General features: G+C 47.2%; 1 protein-coding gene across 1 annotated transcript in view; it reads left to right on the top strand.

The window, feature by feature from the left end:
* EXOC4 (exocyst complex component 4) overlaps window positions 1–20,057 on the top strand; it is a 718,575-nt gene that overhangs the window by 317,760 nt on the left and 380,758 nt on the right. The window contains exon 10 of the mRNA XM_075558685.1: window positions 18,334–18,430. Within this exon, the coding sequence (XP_075414800.1) occupies window positions 18,334–18,430 (97 nt within the window). The remainder of the gene's footprint in view (window positions 1–18,333; window positions 18,431–20,057) is intronic.

The raw sequence follows: 20,057 nt of genomic DNA on the forward strand, positions 1-20,057 counted from the left end.
ATGCTGTGTCCAGAGCATCCCAAGAGAAGGGCAGCGTAGAGTTAGCGGACGGGCAGGTGAGTGCCAGGATTTGGGGTCTGGGGATCTCGCTCTTGCTGAATGTTCTGTAGCTCGGTCTTGGTGGTTACAGTCTCAGCTTATGTTTTTGTTGCTGATGATTGAAAGTACAAAACAAAACAGAAGTTTAGACTGGTGTTGTTCCAGTTTCCCAGTTTCTGCATCTTGTGTTTTTAGAGCTTTTTGTTGGTCACCTCTGTGGGTCTCCCTGCTCCACCCTGTGCCCAATTGACAATTATTTTGTACATTTTACGTTTTTAAAAAGCCTGGGCTATGTTTTCGACACTGGAAAGCAAAACAAAGCCAGCATTTAAGAGCAGGTTCACTGTTCTTTAAAGAAACAAAGGAAAAGGCCTTTTCCAGGAAGAGTATCATAACAATAATTTTCGGTAACGTATTTAGAAAAATTGATAAGTACCCTCTTTTTGATGTGCTTGAATCACGATTTTTTGATCACCCAAATGGAGTATTTATTGAATACCGATATTAGGAGTTTTATATTACATGTTGTCATTGACAGGCTGTCTCCTTATTCATATCAGCCCTTTGTAGAGGAACAATACATTTCCTGTGCCCAGTAATTTTCCTGTACTGTTTGTCCCATAAATTAAACAATAACAACAAAAAAACCCAAGGCTTATTACATAAGTTGCTTTTCAAACTCAAGTGCAATTGGAAGTTTTTTTTTAAAGTTATTTTGCCATACGTTTTTATAGCTCTGCCTCTGATTGTTTGGTACACTGTGCTTTATTTCCCACACATACCTTCACCTCCATGAGACCAGTAGTTCTGTTTCTTGCTTATGTACATTGGGGGCTTCAGAAAGTTTGTGGGGCACTTTCCGCATCTTTCAGCTCCATTTTCCCCCAAACTTTATGAAGCTCCCACCCCACCCCCCCCCATCAGCCAGAGCTTTCCCTTTAGCCCAAAGATGGTGAGTTACTGAAGAGAGCTGGTTAGAGTCTGTGTTAGTCTGGGTGGACTAGAGAAACAAATTCATGGACACTCATATGTGTATAAGAAAGAGGCTTATGTACAAGAGCAATTGAATATTGAGAAAACATCCCAGCCCAGTCCAGATCCAGTCCAGAAGTCTGATATTAGCCCTTATGATAAATTATAAAGTCCTCTTCAGACTCACGAAACACATGCACTGACACCTAGTGCAGGACGCACACAGGCCAGTGGGTAGAAAGTCTTTGGATCCAGTGGTGGTGTAAGCATCTCAGTGCTGGCAGGGTTTACTACATGGCTTCTCCAGCTACCAGGGCTGCATCAGGGTAGGTCCATGCAGCTTCTCAGGGATGTCTTGCAGGGAAAGAAGGAAAAACACCGGAGCTCCCTGAGTTCTCGGAAGGCCACGCCCACACAAAGGTCTCATTGGCTATGATGCAATTGACAGACGACTCCACCCCTTCACTCTTAACCCTCTCAAGTCCCAAATTGACACCAGGTTATGTAACTACCCCAGATTGGATGAACTAAGTGGTGTTTGCATGCTGGTTGTCTTTCCTTCAGAATTGCTTTTGAATACCATAAATTATAGTGATTTTTAAAGTTCACATTCCTTTTGGGGGCGGTAAATAAATGAGAAACATTTTTAGATTAGAATCACACAGCCATTGCAGGCATGTGTGTCCCTTTCTCTGCAGAAATTCATGAGATAATTTGGGCAGGATCTAAGATACTTCCCATGAAAGAACTCAGGTCATTATCATTAGATGAAGAAAATTGTAGCGGAAAATGTTATCCATTATTATTTGTCTAAACCATACCTAATATCTCAAGAGAATATACAATTTGCTTTCATGCACAGAGGCTGCAGTGTTCCCAGCTGAGCGCTTCTCAGTGGCGCCGAGAACCTGAGTTCCAGGTCCGTGTAAGCGCCTCCTGCGGAGGAACCCGAGGGGACATCGGCCCAGCCATGTCTAAAACCAGCTAGCATTCATCCAGGAACCGGGCAACAAGGGCATTGAAGAAAATAAGATGTGGTACGCATGCGATTCCCGACTGCAGTGGGAATTTTAATCCAGCGGTGGCTTGGAAGGTGAGGGCATTGTGAGCAGAGCGGGCGGATCCCAGGAAGGCAGGTTTAGCCACTGGAGACCAATGATTGTGCCTGGCGGCAGGAGCCGATCAGAGAAGAGCAAGCCTGTGCTCGCATGAATCGCTTTTAGCTTCCATTAATGATGAAAAGTATACACAGAGAGCAGAGGGAACTTGGAGAACTGAAATAAGCCTGCGCAGAATAACCTTACCAAAGGTCATATGGTTGTCATCACCGCCTCTGCTGGTGCCCGGGCTTCAGTGGTTCAAACACACGAGCTGTTCTCGCAAAGGAAGGTGTGGCGCTTGGGTTCTGTAAAGGTTACAGCCACGTGAACCCCCTGGGACATTTCTGTCCCCCAGCATGGCTCTGAGCCGGAACCAACCCGATGGCTGTGGATCAGTGATTAGAATTCTCAGACATTAGTCTCCTTTCTCTTAGGGCCTGGCCATTTCTGATGCGTGTTGGAATAAGGCAGCCGGTGTCCACTGAAGAACCCGCTGGGATGTTGATTGGAATCGTGTAGAGCCTATTGATCCATCTAGGGAGAATTGACATCTTAGCAACATTGAGTTTTCTGGTCCAGGACACAAATTGGTTTCATGTGATTATTGTGTCACTCTGTCACATAAGTAGCCCAGTTCACGTCAAAGAGCTGGTATGGTTAAGTGCTGTTTCTCATTTTCATTTGCTCTCTACTGAGCTTGATGCCCTCTCTTAGTGACTGGCCTTTTCTGAGGGCGTGTCCAGAGTCAATCACAGCCTCACCTTCCCTTTTTAAAAAGGATCATCGGGTTGTCCTGCCACTGAATTGATTCTGACTCAGAGTGGCCCTATAGGACAGAGTAGAACTGCTCCTGTGGATTTCTGAGACTAGAGGTTCTTGGAAGTAGAAAGTCTCATCTGCCGAAGGGCTAATAATTTTAAACTGCCAACCTGTCCTTTAGCTGCCCAGAGTGTAACCCGCTATGCAATTATATAGATATTATAATATTTATATTGTGATGTATATTGTAAGTACAAATATCCATAATAACATATGCATGCAATTATCTAACAAATAAGTTTTATAAATATATAAAATCAATTCGCTATTGCTTTTATTGGTGGTGGGAGTAAATTCCCAGAACTGGAATTTGGAGATGTTCACACCCGGGGTATGTGCTTTTCAGCAGTCACTCCTGTTGACTTGGAATATTAAAACCCTGAGGATAAAGTAGAAGACACGTGAAAGCGTCTTTGGACTGGAAATCCCTAGGAAATGAGCCTGTGGGAGCCGGCGCGCGTTGTGTGCAGTTGGCCCTCTCTGAACACCCCTCCTACAGGCTTAGAAAAGAGCGCCAGGTGGCTATGTTTACCAGCAGTTCTTTTGCTCTTGAACCCTTTCTAGTTCAACATTTCTGGGAATCAAATGAAAGTTGTTCCTTTTAATTTGTGTTTTTTGTATTATGGGCAATGTTTCTTGGTAATGAAGATATTCAGGTTGAAGGTTTTTTGGTATTGTTTTTGATTCCTGGCCAGTAATTTGTGCCGCGGATTTAGAAAACAGGTTATAAATATGGAAAGGGCAGGCGGGCCTGTGCTTGCAATGGCCAGACACCATGTCCCTGTTAGCTGAAGCGCCATGAGAACTGCACAGGATGCCTCTTATGGACAGTTCTGAATCCGAATTCTGGAACTGATTTAGTTGTGTGTCCCTGCCCCCTCCAACCCGGATAGGAAAAAAAAACAAAACCTAGATTAAACTTTCTGAGGTTTTCTGGGAAGATGTGTTTTTATAAGCTAAAGTCTGAACACAGATGTGCCACATGAATGGGAAGTGGATCCCATGGCCGAAACTCAGCTTTTCACCTCGGTGAGTGAGTAACATCCAACTCTGCTGCGTCCCACGGGGGACGGAGACCTGAGCTCCAACAGAGTCTCGTCATTTCTGTCCATCCAGTGGCCATCCTGGCTTCCCTTGTAGATGAATGAGAAGCCCACGGTTCCTTTTGTTACCCGTTTCCTACAAGTATTGGACATGGAGATTAAAACAAGTATTGGACATGGAGAGTTGCAGTGTGTAGCATCTGGATAGATTATCAAACACTGATTATTTCTACACAAAATGTATAGAACATTTTTGTGTTTTATGAAAAAAATTTTAAAGTTCACATTTTTGTATGCACACTCGTAATATCTCTTCCACTTAGAGAGGATTGACTACAAGGAAGCGAACCAACCAGAGCAGCCCCGCCCTCCCTACTGGCTGTCGTTTTTAGGGTTGGTGATGTCATGGCCCATGCTTGGCTGGCTTGGAAAAACGATTTTGTGTTCTCCTGCGGGGAAACTCCAAGGCTGCTGCCTTCATTCTGTGCCTGGAAAGCCGACTCCTGCTCATAAAACCTACACGGTGGCCGTGGTGAAGTTATGCAAAGCCACCTGTGCCTCAGCCACCCCCGCCCGTCAACGAGCCATGATCGGATGAGGTTTCTGTCCGAGTGCCAGGCTGGTCCTCTTTGTCGTAAGCTTAAATGCTCCCGAGTTTTGCTACCCGTGTGTTAGCTGTCCATTTTTTTTAAAGAGCTCTCCCTCCACCCAACTTCTCTTTGTCATCTCGGGTCCTTGTACTTTGGCCACTTCCTTCCCATGTGTCCCCTCTTCAAAATGAAAGCCCAGCTCTGATTGCAAATGATTGCAAAAAGAACACTCCACCATGCCGTCGCTTTGATGGCATTTGAGCCCTCATCTCTTCCCCTGGCTTGGGCTCCACACAACCACTGCACAGGCGCCAGGCTGGGCCCAGTCTGCCTTGAACTTGATGCTCATCCACACCCTGACTCTAGCACACAGCTGGCAGAGCCATCGTCAGGAGACTCCTGACCAGCCAAACACACCTGTGAGGTCAGTGCCGAGGCGGGGTGCCTCCGCTTGGCTCACTGCTCCCAGTCATCCTTCCGTCACTCTGGCTTTAGTTGAACGAGGACCACCGAGCAAACGGGCAGCTCCTCTGAGATCAGATTCAAGTTATGGGAGAGAGAGAGAGAGAGAGAGAGAGAGAGAGAGAGAGAGAGAGAGAGAGAGAGAGAGAGAGAGAGAGAGAGAGAGATGCTTGTCTGTTTTGGTCCCGGGTGACGAGCCAGCGCAGACCCTTGCACAGTACACCAAGTGCCCAGAGCATCAGCTGTACCAATCCCAGCCCTTCCACTCTAGTTAGAGCGAGTACGGCTCCCTGAATGTCCGTGAGACGGACACAGCCACCCTTCAGCAGGCAGGTGGGAGAATGGGGGTGGTGAGAAGGGGGCTCTTGATTGTATTTTATGGTGACTTGGGTGAAGGTTCCAGCCAACAATTCATGTAGTTTCTGTTTTTGATATTGACAGCAATCTTCACATCACTCTCTCTACTCCCTCTGGACCCCCTGCCTTGCCTGCCAGTTCCCCCTGCCTTTCTGGTTGCTGTGAGTCAGAATGAACTGGAGGGCGGTGAAGTGTGGAGTGTGGGTCCTGCCTTCTAGGTTATCTCCCTTGGCAAATGCTGCCCTCGGGGTCTCCCTGGTTGAGTGTCCTGTGGGTCACCGTCTGGGCCTTTGTGGAGCCCTGGTGGTGTAGTAGTAGTGGTTTGGGCTGCATTCCACATGGTTGGCAGTTCAAAACCACCAGCAGCTGTAGAAAGACTAGGTTTTTTATTCCCATAAATAGTTGCAGTCTTGGACACCCACAGGGGCTTGCTGAGTCAGCATTAGTGAGCTCTGGACCTTTACAAAGTTCCGTTAGGATGGTGGGTGCGCCTGCCCAGATGATTTTAAAGAAACAACTGTGTATCTAAAAATACACATCAAAGTACAGCCACTGGAAAACCACGTGACAGTGTCTCTCAATGCCGACTCGTTCTCCTTCTTGTTGTTTGCTGTCGAGCGGACTCTGGTACACAGCCACCCCCTAGGGCAGAGCTGGACATCGCTGCTGCAATCTTCATAGGGGAGCTACATGGGACTTAGCACTTTCATTTTTAGTATTTACCCACAAGAGATGAAAACATACGTCCACAGAACATCTTGAACATGAATGTTTACAGAAGCGGTATTATTAATAGCCCCAAAGTGGAAACAACCCACATGTACACCAGATGATAACTGACGGCAACTTCCACGTGGGATTAGCCCCCCCATACAGAGGAAGGGAGCACCATGTCTGTTACAATGTGGGGGTCTTGAAAGCAGTCAGCTGCGTGATGGACGCCGGACACAAAAGGCTAACGTGCATCGTTCCGTGTCTGTGACTGGAGGAGGCAAATGTAGAGAATGGCAATTCGTGGTTCGGAGGGAGGGCCTGGGGTGACACGGCAGTGGGGAGGGAGTGACTACGGATGCATCCTGGGGACGGATGAGAATGTTCTGGGCTGACATAGGGGGATGCTTTCAGCACTCTGGATCTGCTGGAAACGCCTGACTTGTACACGCCAAAGGGCGACTTTTGTGGCATGTGACTTAAATTATCTCAATAAAAACCCTATCAAACCACATGATTGTCCCAGCCTTCCATAGGGGCTCGAGAGAGTGGAGAAAGTACATGCGTGTCCTGGAGGGAGTAGGGTGTGGGAGGAAGGACAGAGAAATGAAGGAAGCTCTCTCCTCTGCTCTCACTCTGGGCCGAGAAGTTTCTGCTTTCACTGGCTTATGAGACTTCTCTCTCCGTCACCTCTTACTGTCTTCTTTACAACCTCTGGTCCTTGTCATTGATCGGCTTCAGTTCCCGGGGCTCCTTGGAGCATGGCTTTCCCAGAGCGGGAGCTCTGAGCACAGGTCATTCTTCAGGCCAGATAACCATCTCGCTGTACTTGGAATGAATCACTGCATCATGGGAGTTGACATGGAATGACGCGTTCTCATCTTGGGCTGGGGATGCAATAGCACCAACCTAGATGGTGCTAAGGCGGGAGCCCCCCGGTGACACCCGGGAGAACCATGGCGCTTGCTATAGGCCTGGCTGGCCAGTCAAAAGTAAGTAACACATTAGAGCTCATTAAACCCGGAGCATCCATGAGCGAGTGGAAGCAGAAGGGAGGATCCGTGCAATCTCCTTCTGTGGCCTGGGAAGAAAGCGAGCTGGAGGCTGATGTCACCAGAACAGCCATGCCCCTCAAAGTTGGTCATTAAAGTTCCTAAGCCGCATTGATCATCCACTTACAAATAAGCATGCAGTCCCTGCAGCCCCTTCCGTAGGTGGCTCATCCCTTGCATGGTGCTCATCATGGACCCCGCCTTTTCTGTGTCTTCAGGAAGGTGCTAACGGAGCCTTCCCTGGCTTAATGCTCATGGATGTGCGCAGGGTGCACACGTCTTGCTGATGAGGTAGCAGGAAGTACCGTCTATACTCGTGTGTAAGCCGAGTTTTTCAGCACATTTTTAATGCAGTCTTTGTGGTAAAATTGGGTGCCTCGGCTGCTTTTTGGGTCGGCTTATACTCGAATAAGGCAGAGTGCACACGGTATTAGCCTTGAATTGTGTTGCCTCCTCTTTTCCTTGTCCCCGTCTTACAAACCTCTTTTAATTTCTTGCTAGGGACTTAGTTGGGGTGCTTCCCCCACCCCACCCCCCGCTTTCCCCACTGTAAATACTAGCTGATCGTTATAAAGCTAACGTGTTATTTCGGAGCTCGAATGTAGTCACTTCATGGCAATAAAAAAAGAGCATTTCTTTCCATAAAGGTGATTTCATATTTGTGTGACCCAAAGTCCCGGAAAGCAGGTCTTCCTGTGGCGGCACTCAGATGAGGCTCCCTAGCATCAGAGTGTCCACATCCGACAGATGCACTGGACGTGCACATAGACTCCCGCTCCTCGTAGGTCAGCGCACGGCCTGAATGTCTTGATTACAGCCACCCGCCAGCCAGACCCTCCTACAGGAGATCATCTGCTTCGGGTGTCGCCGAGAGGTGATCAGACAGAACTGCTCTTTTCCTCTGAGTTAGCATCCATGGGGTCTTCCATAGTTTCTTTATTTCTGTGTTCTCTGACTCCCAGTGAGCCATGTGCGTTAGAGGAGAACTGAGCTCAGTAAGAAACCCGTAGCCTTCTTTCCAAGTTACTTGAGTGGACTTGAACTGCCAACCTTTGGGTTCGCAGCTGAGGCAAGTTAACAATTTGTATCACTCAGGGATTTCTACTAAACATCACACGTATGCTCCACTCCCTCCCCTTTGCTCATGTCTACCTTAAGGCCAGGGACTCCTGCAGCTGGGACCGCGGTGCAAGCAGTCCACGTTTCCTGCTCTCTGAGCACAGCCTCCGTTCCTCTCAGTCTCTCTTGAGCTCTGCCCAGATCTTTGACCTTATGTGGACCCTGACTTTAGCTTCCTCAGGTCTCCCTTAAGTCAGTGAAGCTCTTTCCAACCTCATTTTTTTTTTCTGACCAAACCCTGACAGAACCTTCCATTTCTTTCAGCCCTTCTTCTATACCTGTGGTCGATGCTTAACTCTGCGCCTCAGTCTCCACAATCCCCTCTTCTCTTCTTCCTGCTCTAGAAGAGTCCATCAGTACGCAGTCCTGCTGTGATTCTTTGTAGGTGTTTGATCTCTTCAGGAGATCAGGAGTTCTCAAAGAAGTTGGCACATTGTTCTCTCCCCCTTTCAGAAGGTGAGTTCAGTTCCGTTCATCACCACTTACCTTAGGCCCTCGCACTAATAGCAATCACTCCTGTACTCACTCAGGCTTCACGAGCCTCTGATTCCTTGCTCCCTCGTGGCACCCTTAAGATACTAATTTTGTATCCTGAGAGCACTCTTCCAAAGTGCCAGGGAGAGCTTTTCAAATTGTTACTTGATGAAGGAAGGGTACTGAGCAAGATCTTGCCAGGGCTTTTTCCCTACAACCAGGTTGATACGTTCCACGTCCTCCTCAACTTCCACCAGCTGTCATGTTTCCATAGGATTTGAATCTGTTGGAGCGGCTGTCAATGCGTATGAGAAGGAAGAATGGCATCCTTGGTGATATTTACTCTCCCGAGTTTATTATAAATTTTGTGTGTGTCAAAGCCACCCACCAAAATCACCTGTTCGTCTCACCATCCTTGAACCCTCCATGTTAAGTCATGGTGGGGCACAGGCTCTGCCTTGGAAAGTCCCAACTCTGGCTCCTTGAACTCTTAGACGACTCAGCTGGTGCTTAGAGCCTCTTAAGGACCTGTTGGTTAATAGGATTGGGAGTCCCATATTTATTCTTCTGTATTCATTCTCAAAATCCTTAGAAAATATCGGTGAAGCTGACAACTTAAGGATCAGCTTCAGTTTGGTTCTTCTCTATAAGGCCAGTGACTCATGCCCTCAAGCTACTTTCTGTGGTCCCCACAGTCGCCATCGACTCCCGCACGATTTCCACGGGGGCACTTGTTAGAGAACACGCATGTCTTTAACAGCTGCACCTGAATATTGATTATTTCTGATTGAAACATGAAGAGTCAGGAAAGGCTCCATGTATTCTGTCATACTGTAAATGGTCTCAGCGATCTTATAAACCTTTACCTAGAAGACGATTGCCAGCAAACAAGACATACCTTAGTCATTTGTTCCAGTGGTAATGACTGTGAAGAACTGAGTTTCCTGAAAGTAGTAAGACTGATAGTTTCTGAATTTTGATCTTTGATTTCCTAGCTCAGGGGAGCGCTGGCGGCAGCATCATTGATGCTCCTGACTGAGAGGTTAGTAGTTGGAGCCCAGCAGCTGCCCCGTGGGAGAAAGGCATGGGACTTTGCACCTATGGAGAGTGTAGTCATGGAATCCCTGTAGAACAGCTCCATCATCGTAGATCAGAAACAATGCAAAGGCAGTGGATTTGGGCTGGATATTTTCCAGCGCATGATCCAGTGATTATATGTGCATGGCTTTAGTGACCGTAGATCCTTAAATGTTGGGTAATTCTAAAACGAAAGATAATCAGTTGTTTGAGATTTACTAACAACTCTCGAGGGTACACATGGCTGACACTCTCTGTTGCTAACCCAAAGAGAGAGGGTGGAGTCTACCCCGAGAAGGTGCCGAGAAAGGCCCAGTGACCCGCTTCCATAGAACCGGCCATTGAACTGTGTGTCTCTCACACAGCTCTGCTCTGCACGGGGTCAGCTGAGTGGGGTTGACTTGATGGCAAACAGTTATGTGCTGCACACTGTACTGGAAGTCCTTGATCTTCTTTCAAGGTCACCCGGGTCTTTGCAAGAGTTTATCGCAATCCTTATAGAAATGGGAAGACTCAGAGAATCTCACCGATCCCGTCACACTTATACTGCTTCTACATAGGAGACCTGGAGCTGGACACCAGGTCTTTCTGGTTTGCTTCTGCTGTAGCATGGTCCTCGCAATAACGTTTATTTACTTTCTTACGACTTTGCTTTTTCTGTTTTTAGTTGACTGAGATGATGATGTTGATCATAAGCGACTTCAGGTTCGAGTTGGCAGGAACCAGGAATACATAAATACATTAAGGCGGCAATTACTTCCAAGTAAATGAGTTGTAGAGGACTAGGCCAGCCTGGAAGCGCTAAGACACCCCTACCCCTGCTGTTGCCACGAGGCCTGGTGCCTGCTGCTCCCAGTTGTCTGAACTAGCCTGTCCAACCACTGTCTTCACGCCTCCAAGCAGGACATGTGACTGGGCTATGCTTTCCCCTCCCGTTTGTGCAATCTGTAGTCTGCTCATAATGCCGTTGCCACTTCCCTGTGCATCTCAGCCATCCGTCCATCCATCACCACCCACCCTTTTCGTTGGTGCCTCTCACCTGTCCCCGACAGCCTGGGTTCGGCTGTCAGCATAGTGACTGAAGGGGAGGGAGAACTGCTGCCCTGCCTGAGCCTCTCTTGGGGCCGGGCCCATGCTCTGGAAGAACCTTTGTGACAGCCGCTCCCTAGTTATTTGATTACCTGCAGGCCCATGACCTGGGCTGTTGTGGTTGCCACCCAGATTGGACTGCTGGTGGGATCTCAGGGTATCATGTACTGGGCAGTTGTGGCCAGGGACTTGCTTTTGGACTTGATGGCTTTGTATTCAAGAATGTCGTCACCAGGCTAACCTGTTGATCAGAAAGTTAGGAAGCAAGGCTGGGACTTAACGTCTATGAAGCGGTGGTTTTACTATGAGGTGCCATCAAGTTGGTTTAAACTCACTGACTCTTGTGCCATCCTCACAATTGTGGTCGTTCTTGAGCCATGATGGTAGCAACTGTGCCCGTCCATCACTCTGTGAGTCTTCCTCTCTTTCCCTGCCCCTCTCCTTTGGCCAAGCCTGATGTCCTTCCCCAGGGACTGGTCTGTCCTGATGACATACATGTTCAGAGTATGCGAGACCAAGTCTCTCCATCCCTGCCTCTCAGGAGCATCCTGGCTGCCTTCTTCCAAGACAGATGTGTTTGTTCTTCTGGCAGTCAGTAGTACCCTCAATATTTTCCTCGTAGGACCATCATTCAAATGCCCGGACGCATCTTCTGTCGCCCTTCTCCAGCGTCTAGCTTTCACAGACATATGGAGGGACTGAAAAGACCAGGGCTGGTGTCCGGGGTGCCGTCATTGTCTTCAAAGTAACGTCCTGGCTCTTCACTCTCAAGCAGTCCCTGTGCACAGATTTGCCCGATGCAGTTCATCCTGCGTTCCTTGGCTGCAGCTTCCCCGGAGCTGCTTGTGGGCCCCAGTGGCATGATATCCCCGACACCTTTACTCTTTGCTCTGTGTGTCAAGATGCTGTCTTTGGTCCCGTTCTGAGGACTTGGTTTTCTACATTGAGATTCCGTCTGTATTGAAGGCTGCTACCTTGAGCTTCACCGGCAAGTGTTTTAACTCTTCTGTCTCCGGCAGGGACTTAGGACAAGTGTGACCTCGTTCCTCAGTTTCTAGCCGGATCCACCTCACTGGCCGCATCCTCCTTCCCTGGTGTTTCCGAGGCCTCCCATGCTTTATTTCTGTACTCTGCCTGGTCCCTTGTTCCTGACAGTATCAACATCAGCAAGTATCCCCGAGGCAAGCCTGCCAATTACAGAGCTTGAGAGCGCAGACTCCTTCCTTTTATTAGCTTCTTGCCAATGAAGACTAGGCTTCCACGTGTGCTTATCTCGTTCTATTCACGTTCTGCTAGGTTGGGGCTTCCTTTGGTTCCTCCTTCATTAGACAAACCCGTCCTTTTATGAAGTCACCTCTTATGTGTACATCTCAAAGTAAATTTGGCACCCAAATGCACTTGTGATAGTTAGGTTTGTGTGTGTTGACACGGCCCCTGTAAGACGATATGGGCGGAGTTTAGCTTGTCAGTTAGGTTGCAGCTTGATGACTTCCTTCGGACATTCGACCGAGATAAATGGTTCTCTGGAGGCTGGCCCCTTCTCTCTCTCTCTCTCTCTCTCTCTCTCTCTCTCTCTCTCTCTCTCTCTCTCTCTCTCTCTCTCTCTCTCTCCCTCCCTCCCTTATCTCCATGCTGGTGAGTAATTCTGAGACCTGCCAGAGCCCTGGAGATGCATCCCCTGCCGTTGGATCTACAAGACTTTGCACCCACCGGCCAGCGACATTCCTGCATTCAGCTCATTGCTTGCGACTGCATGAGTCTGAAGAGGGACTTATGGACTCGTATCAGACTTAGGGACTTGAGTTGGACTAGGCTGGGGCATTTTTGCAACATATAATTATTTCTTATATTAAAAAACAATTACTTCCTAATATAAAACTTTTCTATACACATATATGAGTGTCGGTGGATTTGTTTCTCTAGTCAACTGACCTACCACAAAACTCATGTTAACGTGTCTGAGCGGCACTGAGTTTGAGGCACTAAGGAGAAAGACAGTGGTTTGAAAAGAGTGCTTATATGAGCAACCTGACCTTTGCTGCGGTGGAAACAAGAACAGTCAATGTTCAGGCAAGGCTTGGGTGGAAGATTAGTGAATTACTGATGTTGTATGGAAAGCTTGAAATGTGTTGTAAGAAGGGACAGGTTCATGTTGAAGTGGAAGCCCACCGTGGCAGACTATCCACATGAACTTGGCAGGGAGCGATCCTGCTGGTGTTGAAGAGACGAAGAGGACCCGTGATTAGCAGCAGGAACAGTAGTCAGTACATCTCTATCTCAGTTGACAGAGCTTACAAAAAGTAAAGGGGAACAAGCTTTCTATTCACTGAGGGCTACTGTATTGTGCTGTAGATCAGCGCTTCCTTGCTTAGATCCGCTGTAGAGAAGAGCAGAGCTTACAGTGGAAATTTCACACCAGCGGAATCAAGATCCTGAAACAGTCCTTTGAAGAATTGTAACAGGAGATGAAACAGATTTAACCTTATGATCCTGAGGACAAAGCTCAAACAAAGCAGTGGCTACCAAGACATGGAAGGGTCCAGTCGACCCAAATTCAACTTGGTCAAGAGCCAAAGTTATGACAGTAGTTGGGGATGCTCAAGGCATTTTGCCTGTTGACTTCATGGAAGGCCAAAGAATGATGTCATTTCTTATTATGAGAGTGTTCTCAGAAAGGTAGCTAAACCTTTAGCAGAAAACTGCCCATGGAAGCTTTACCGTGGAGTCCTTCTTCACCACCACAAGGCTTCTGCTCATTCCTCTCATCAAACAAAGGCAATTTTTGTTGGAGAATCTTTAGGCATCTAATTTCCAGTCCTAATTTGGCTCCTTCTGACTTACTTCCCAATCGTAACAAATCTTTAAAGTACACGGCCAATTTTTCTTCCACTTAATAATGTGCAGAAGACTACCTTGATATAGTTAAATTCCTAGGACCCCAGTTCTTTAGAGATGGCCTCAACGACTGGTATCACTGCCCACAAAAGCATCTTGAGCAATGTTGAGAAAGAAAGTGAGGATTTTTAAATTCCCTTGCAAAACCCTTTTGGGAATTCCCTCATATAATTTATTTCTGAGAACTGTATCCAGGTGGGAAGAGGTGACAAGAGCATCAGCCACAAAGTGACTGTCTAGAGCCAGTGCACAGTTCAGGACTCTTTCTGGTGTCTTCAGGAATAAGCGGAGGGTAAAAGGCCCTCTAGCTGGGAGCCCAGTGTGAGCAAAGGTGAGTACTTGGTCATGCAGGTAGCGCCTCTCATGTGCATAAAATAGCTACCTATTTGTCTAAGTTCACCAGTTTTATATTTCATTATTGGTTGCTGAAAACCACAGCCTTTCTATGGACACGACCATGGACATAACCAACTCACGTCGTTGTTGTCAGGGGGCCATCTAACTCGAGCCACCCCGTGTCCAACGCAGCGAAACACTGCTGGCCCTGCACCGTCCTCCCACTTTTCTGTGTTTTCCTTTTTTTTTAAAGTGTTTTATTGGTATTTAGTCCACATATCACACAATTCAACAGTTCAATAATGACAAGAACTGTACAGTCATCACCACAACCAATTTTAGAACAATTTCACCCCTCCCCATGGTGAAATCACTTTTAAAGTGAGTTGTGCTCCTCCCCCTCCCACATGCATCGCATGCTCCCCGACCCCTTCACCCTCCCTGTCTTCCCCCCCTCCCTGCCCTATAAACCCTTGCAGCAGTTCCTGTCTCCATGCCTCCACTTCTGTGCTTCCCAAACTGGAAAACCCAACAGAAATAATGAAAAAAACAGAAACAAGCTACAGTGGTAATGATAAAATAATACCAAGATAAAAGTACAAATGGTGGGTAAGAAAGAAAAGAACAACGTGACTGTTTAAGAGGCCAGGGAAGAAACGTTTGCTGAGGAACAAGCAAGAAATACTCGTACCTAGAAGAATCTCATGGGGATTTTCCAGCCTCTTAATCAGGCCAGGTGCTCTGCACGTGGGTTTTGGGTTCCCCTGTCCTCCATTGCCTCCTACAAAATGGGTGTTTGCCATTTAGGGTCTGGTACTTTTCTCTTTGTCATCTTTGAATTGTGTTATTGTTGTCTTTGGATCACACAAGCTGGTGTGCTTCTTCCCTGTGGACTTAATTGACTCCTCACTTAGCTGGCTGCTTGTTTGAATACAGGCCTTTAAGACCCCAGACACTATTCTGATAGTTGGGCACCATCTGCTTTCTTCACCACACATTGCTGTAGCACCTTTATGTCCAGTGATCATTGCATGAAGGTGGGTATCCAGCAGGGTCATGTAATCCGAACTGATCTTAGATTGGGGCTAGAGTTCAGTGGGGGGCCCGTAATCCATCCACTTGTCCCTGGGATATGCATGACTCCTGTTTATTTTGGGGTCATATTATGACATTCAAAACTCCATAAGACCCACTACCCCAACAGCAGCCACAAGCCAACTAGCAAAGAACAGGAGACAAACAAACAAAAACAAGCAGTCTAAAGGTAGGAAAACAAAATCCCCATCGAAACCCAAAAGTAAATCATTGTCAATCATCCCCCTGGGGTATAAGGCGATTGTCCTTGTAACATGGTCCGTGTTTCCACTGACACACCCCTCTGGACAGGTCGGCCTGAGGAGTCTGTGTGTGCACAGTTCCACCGTGAACCGCACCCAGGGCTTGCTGCTGCTCCACGCAGAGCAAGCTCCCATTGGATTGAGCTTCCGCTTCCCGGGAGCATGGGGATGGGTGCAGAGTGGGGGTGTGGGGAGAGGGGACTTCCTGAATCAGATCTTCCAACCCCTACCCAAAGGATCAAACCTGTCATGGTGCTGAGACACAGGGCTCACACATACTCTTCTCTTTGGGCCAAGTCTTTACAAGATCGGCTTATATTGACCGGGGTCAATTCTTTTTTTTTGGGGGGGGGGGCAGGTTTATTCATTTCATGGGTAGTTCTTTATATTGCTTCTGAAGTGCACAACGTCAGCTTGTTTCTTACGCGCACACACACGTTTCCATGGCAACTCTATTCTGATTCCGTTTTATCATCTTAGGAGAAATGTTAATTTAGGAAAATGTATTTGTTATCTCCTCTCTCCCCCGTTTGTGCCCATACCGTCCGACCTTTTGCAGAGTTTTTATTAACGGAGATACGTTTGTGTTGGCTTTGCGGCATGCCTTTTGCTCTCTTTGTAAATGGGCAGAACAGCTGACTTAGCAGAACGTGGGTCTGTCTGATGCAGCTAAATTTTGTGAAAGTGAGAAGTCTTCCCCTCTAAACGAGAGGGGAGAAAGCTCCTGATTTTGAACCGAACCACACTTGGCCATTAGCTTTACTTACCTTCTCAAGAAAACCCACACTGACTAGTCGGCTGAAACCAAATGCTCTCTGTCTAGACTCGACCGCCTCTGGGAGGCCCTATGATCCAGGGTATGGATTTCGGCGCTGGGCATGTTTTTTACCTGTCAATTTCCAAGACCTTTCGAGACCGTTAAGATAGATAACAAATCCAGGTGAGATTTAGTTGTGTTCAGTGTTATGCAAAGAACTATAATCAGAAGGGCAGCACTTCATTTACACAAAGGAGAGGAAATATTACAAGGGTTTGGAGGAAATGCACCCCCATCTCACTCCCCTCTCCCTGCCACCTGAAGTTCTGAAACCACCCAGAGAGGAGAGATGGTAACAGCTGGCCTGATGCAGATACCCTCGTTTGAGAGGCAAATGAGCTTGCTAACTGAATGTCTAAATTAGACAACTGTATTTACCCGCTTACCAAAATTGTGGGGCCATTTCAGACCATCTCTGGAAAGTGCTTTACTTCTACCACTGAGCCAACGCTGGCAAAGGTGCAAGCAGTCATGGTTGTGAAGGCTGGCCCTAAATGAAGGGCCGCCAAGTGGGAGTTGGCCCGGCGCTGCCTGGGAGCAAGGCCCTGCGATGGCCTTCCCAAGTGGAAATCCCCCTGGAGTGCAGCCTCCTTTGAGGCATGGATGGAGGGGGTGCTGAGGGACGCCTGGCCCGCTCACTCTGCTCAGTTTGGCCAAACGAAGAAGACGTGACCTTGCCCTCTTAGGTGGAGTGAGCTTGGGGACTACTCTAACTGAGCCCCACCCCACTGGAGAGGAACTTGAAGGGTCGTAGTTCCCCCAGCACGCTTAGATACACACTTCGTTCACCTTCTAGACTCTCTGAAATCCAGGTGTGCCCTAAGCCAGTGTCCTCTTACTGACTGTCCTCGGGGGGCAGCCTAATGGGTGGTTAATGCTTCTTGTGGGAGCATATGGTCGCTTTTCCAGTGCCGTTACCCTTCACCACATATCAATAGTATCTGGTGATACCAAGACAGCACTGATCGAATGAGAGGAAACAGCATTTGTGTGATGTTGAATGCAGTATCGGTGATCAGCTCGGTCACCCTTCACCCAGTTCACCACGAAAAAAGGTTTTAAGGGGAAAGAAAATAAAGCCCTGATCGAAGCACTTGAGAATCGTTATTACGTTTTGGAACTCAAACGTTGGGTGCCCTAGAACATCTTCCTAAACCCACGCTCCTGGTGCCCATGGTGCCCGTGCCCCAGCCAAACAAGGACACCGGTTTGGACCAGAGTCACGCAGACAGCTGATCTCTGATTACTAGGTGGCTTTCAGAGTCCCTTCCCCAATGTCGTACGTGCATTTATTAAGCGTGTCTGAGAAATGTCTGGTAAAGGTATTATTTTTAGAAAATGAAAAGTGCTCTTAGCTGTTCTCAAGAAGAAAAGAAGTCTAGGCAGTAAAGTAATCGTCACAGGACTTTTTTTCCTTCAAAGTCCATGAATTAATAGCGCCTCTTACCACCCCCGTGGCTAGCAAAGTGTAAAATGTGTACCCTCTGGCCCTTGATGATTTGGGATGTGCTGAAATGGGAGTCTCTACGCCAGTCTTCACGGCCCTGGGCAGCTTTTCCTGGCACGCCCTCCTGCCCCTGCGAGTTTCACGTACATTCATTCCAATGCCAATGTCCACCGAGCGGTGGCCCGCTGGGTTAACTAAGCCATCTGTTCTTACGGCACTGTGGTTGCTCGTTGGGCTGCTGACCGCCCACCAGCTGCTCTGAGCGGGACAGACAAGGCTTTCAGCTCCCGTGCATAGTTATACGAGGAAACCCCAGGGCCAGTGAGTCCTACCCGGTCCCATCGGGTCGCTATGAGTCCGTATCGACTTGACGGCCGTGAGTTTTTCTTGAGTGCTTCCGTGATGCTTCTCCCGAGTGAAGAGGCTAAATTCATGGTTTATTTAAACGAGGAAGATGGGACCAAGCCAATCAAAGTCATTCCCTGGGCAGATGGCCCTACTTAATAATTGTATAGCATTCGTGTGCGTGGTCTCGGTTTGTTGCTGTGTAAAAGTCCCAGTGAACAAATCTCTCGCTTTTTTCCTTTGTTCTCAAAGGGGGTCCCGATGACAACTTAATTGAAGGCGGAGGAGCAAAATTTGTCTGCAAACCGGGAGCCAGGAACATTACCGTCATCTTCCATCCATTACTGAGGTAAGCCAGAGCCGGTGATTGGCTTCCTGAGCCAGTGCTCTCCGTGTTTGTGCAGATGTTCAGCCCACGTTGAAAGACCCTCCATCTTCCAGGCCTTCTCTGTGAGAGGGAATGATCAATGGAACTGATTCCGGCAGGCCACTCAGTAGCTCCGTGGTCTCTGGAGTCAGACTGCAGGTGCACTTTTATTGAACTGTCTTTGTGTAGCTGTCTGTCTGGCATTCTTTCTCTCTATCGCTTACTTTCTCCACCCCTCCCCAGTTTCCTTTCCCCTCTTCCCCTCCCACCCTTCCCTCCACATTCCTACCCCTTCCTCAAGGAATTGGCAAACAATAGGCCAGGGGAGAAATCCAGCTGGAGGCTCTTTCTGTCAATAAAGTTTTATTGAAAGGCAGCCACGTTTGTCTGAGCAAGGTGGCTGCTTCCAGGTGTCCACAGCAGAGTAGCGCGGTTGGGAGGGCAGCTGTGTGGTTCACGCCCTGAAATGTTTTTCTCTCTCGCCGTCGTCGACAGGGAAAAGTGGTTGGCCCCGGTCCCCTTTCTTTATAGGAATATTTCAGAGATCTCTTGAGAACTGGCAGGTCTCTGAACAAATAAGACTTGCAAAAAGTGACACGCATGATCTCAATCCAGTGTCCAAAGAAAGGTCACTTAGTGGCATGAGTGAAACGGATGTGGAGGCTCAGATCAGTGTGATGCTGTGACTGCAGGCGAGTCCGAGTTCAGCCACTTTCCTGTGGAAACAGCCTGAGCCCTGCAGTCCTTTTAAACACACTCCATTCGTGCTCGTGTGTTTTCTCTGAAATGAGCCAGTGTATATTTTTATATGATTTTGCATAATGGGCCAGAAACTCCTAGGTGGAATAAAAATTATGTGCATAAAGATATCACATTAACTTTCTCAGATTACCCCTTAAACATTTGAGGCGTTTGGAATAATAGTTAAACAAATGTTCGTGAGTTCTCCAGGGATGGCATTATACGCACTTCTACTGAACACAAACATTTTATTGCTGATATTATCCTACCTTCTTATTAAGCAACACTTATTAAATTGATACCATTAGAGCTAGTTAAATTCAAAGGTCTTATTTAGGTAAACAGTTATTTGAATTTGTACTGCCTTATTTTCCCCTAATTGGCTTTAAATGCAAAGCTCAAAAGTATAAATTAAAAAAAAGGCTGGCTTTTACTCAAGCAAACTAGAGATTTTAAAAGTAACTTTCTTAACCTTAAAACAAAACAAAACCTGTTTTAGCAAATTCAGTTGCAGCCCCTGAACCTTTTTCAGAATCACAGAATTAAGAGAATTAAAAGCATTTCTGTATAGGTTTAGCTGATACATACAATATACACATGGCAGATATATAATAGGCAAATTACAAGGCATAGAATTTCTAGATTTTAAATGTATGATTATATATTATATAATGTGTATGTACTTTATATACACAATAGACATATATTAGAACATATGAAATTTCTAAATTATATACAAAGGAAATTCAAAAAGCTCTTGGAAAATGGAATGAAAAGATAATGGAATTTTTCAACAGACTCTTTTGAAGCCTTTTACATATGCATGAATATAGTCATACACACTTATTTATATATATGCGTGTTCATA

This window comes from Tenrec ecaudatus, chromosome 9 (assembly GCF_050624435.1).
Source record: "Tenrec ecaudatus isolate mTenEca1 chromosome 9, mTenEca1.hap1, whole genome shotgun sequence".
Lineage (NCBI taxonomy): Eukaryota > Metazoa > Chordata > Mammalia > Afrosoricida > Tenrecidae > Tenrec > Tenrec ecaudatus.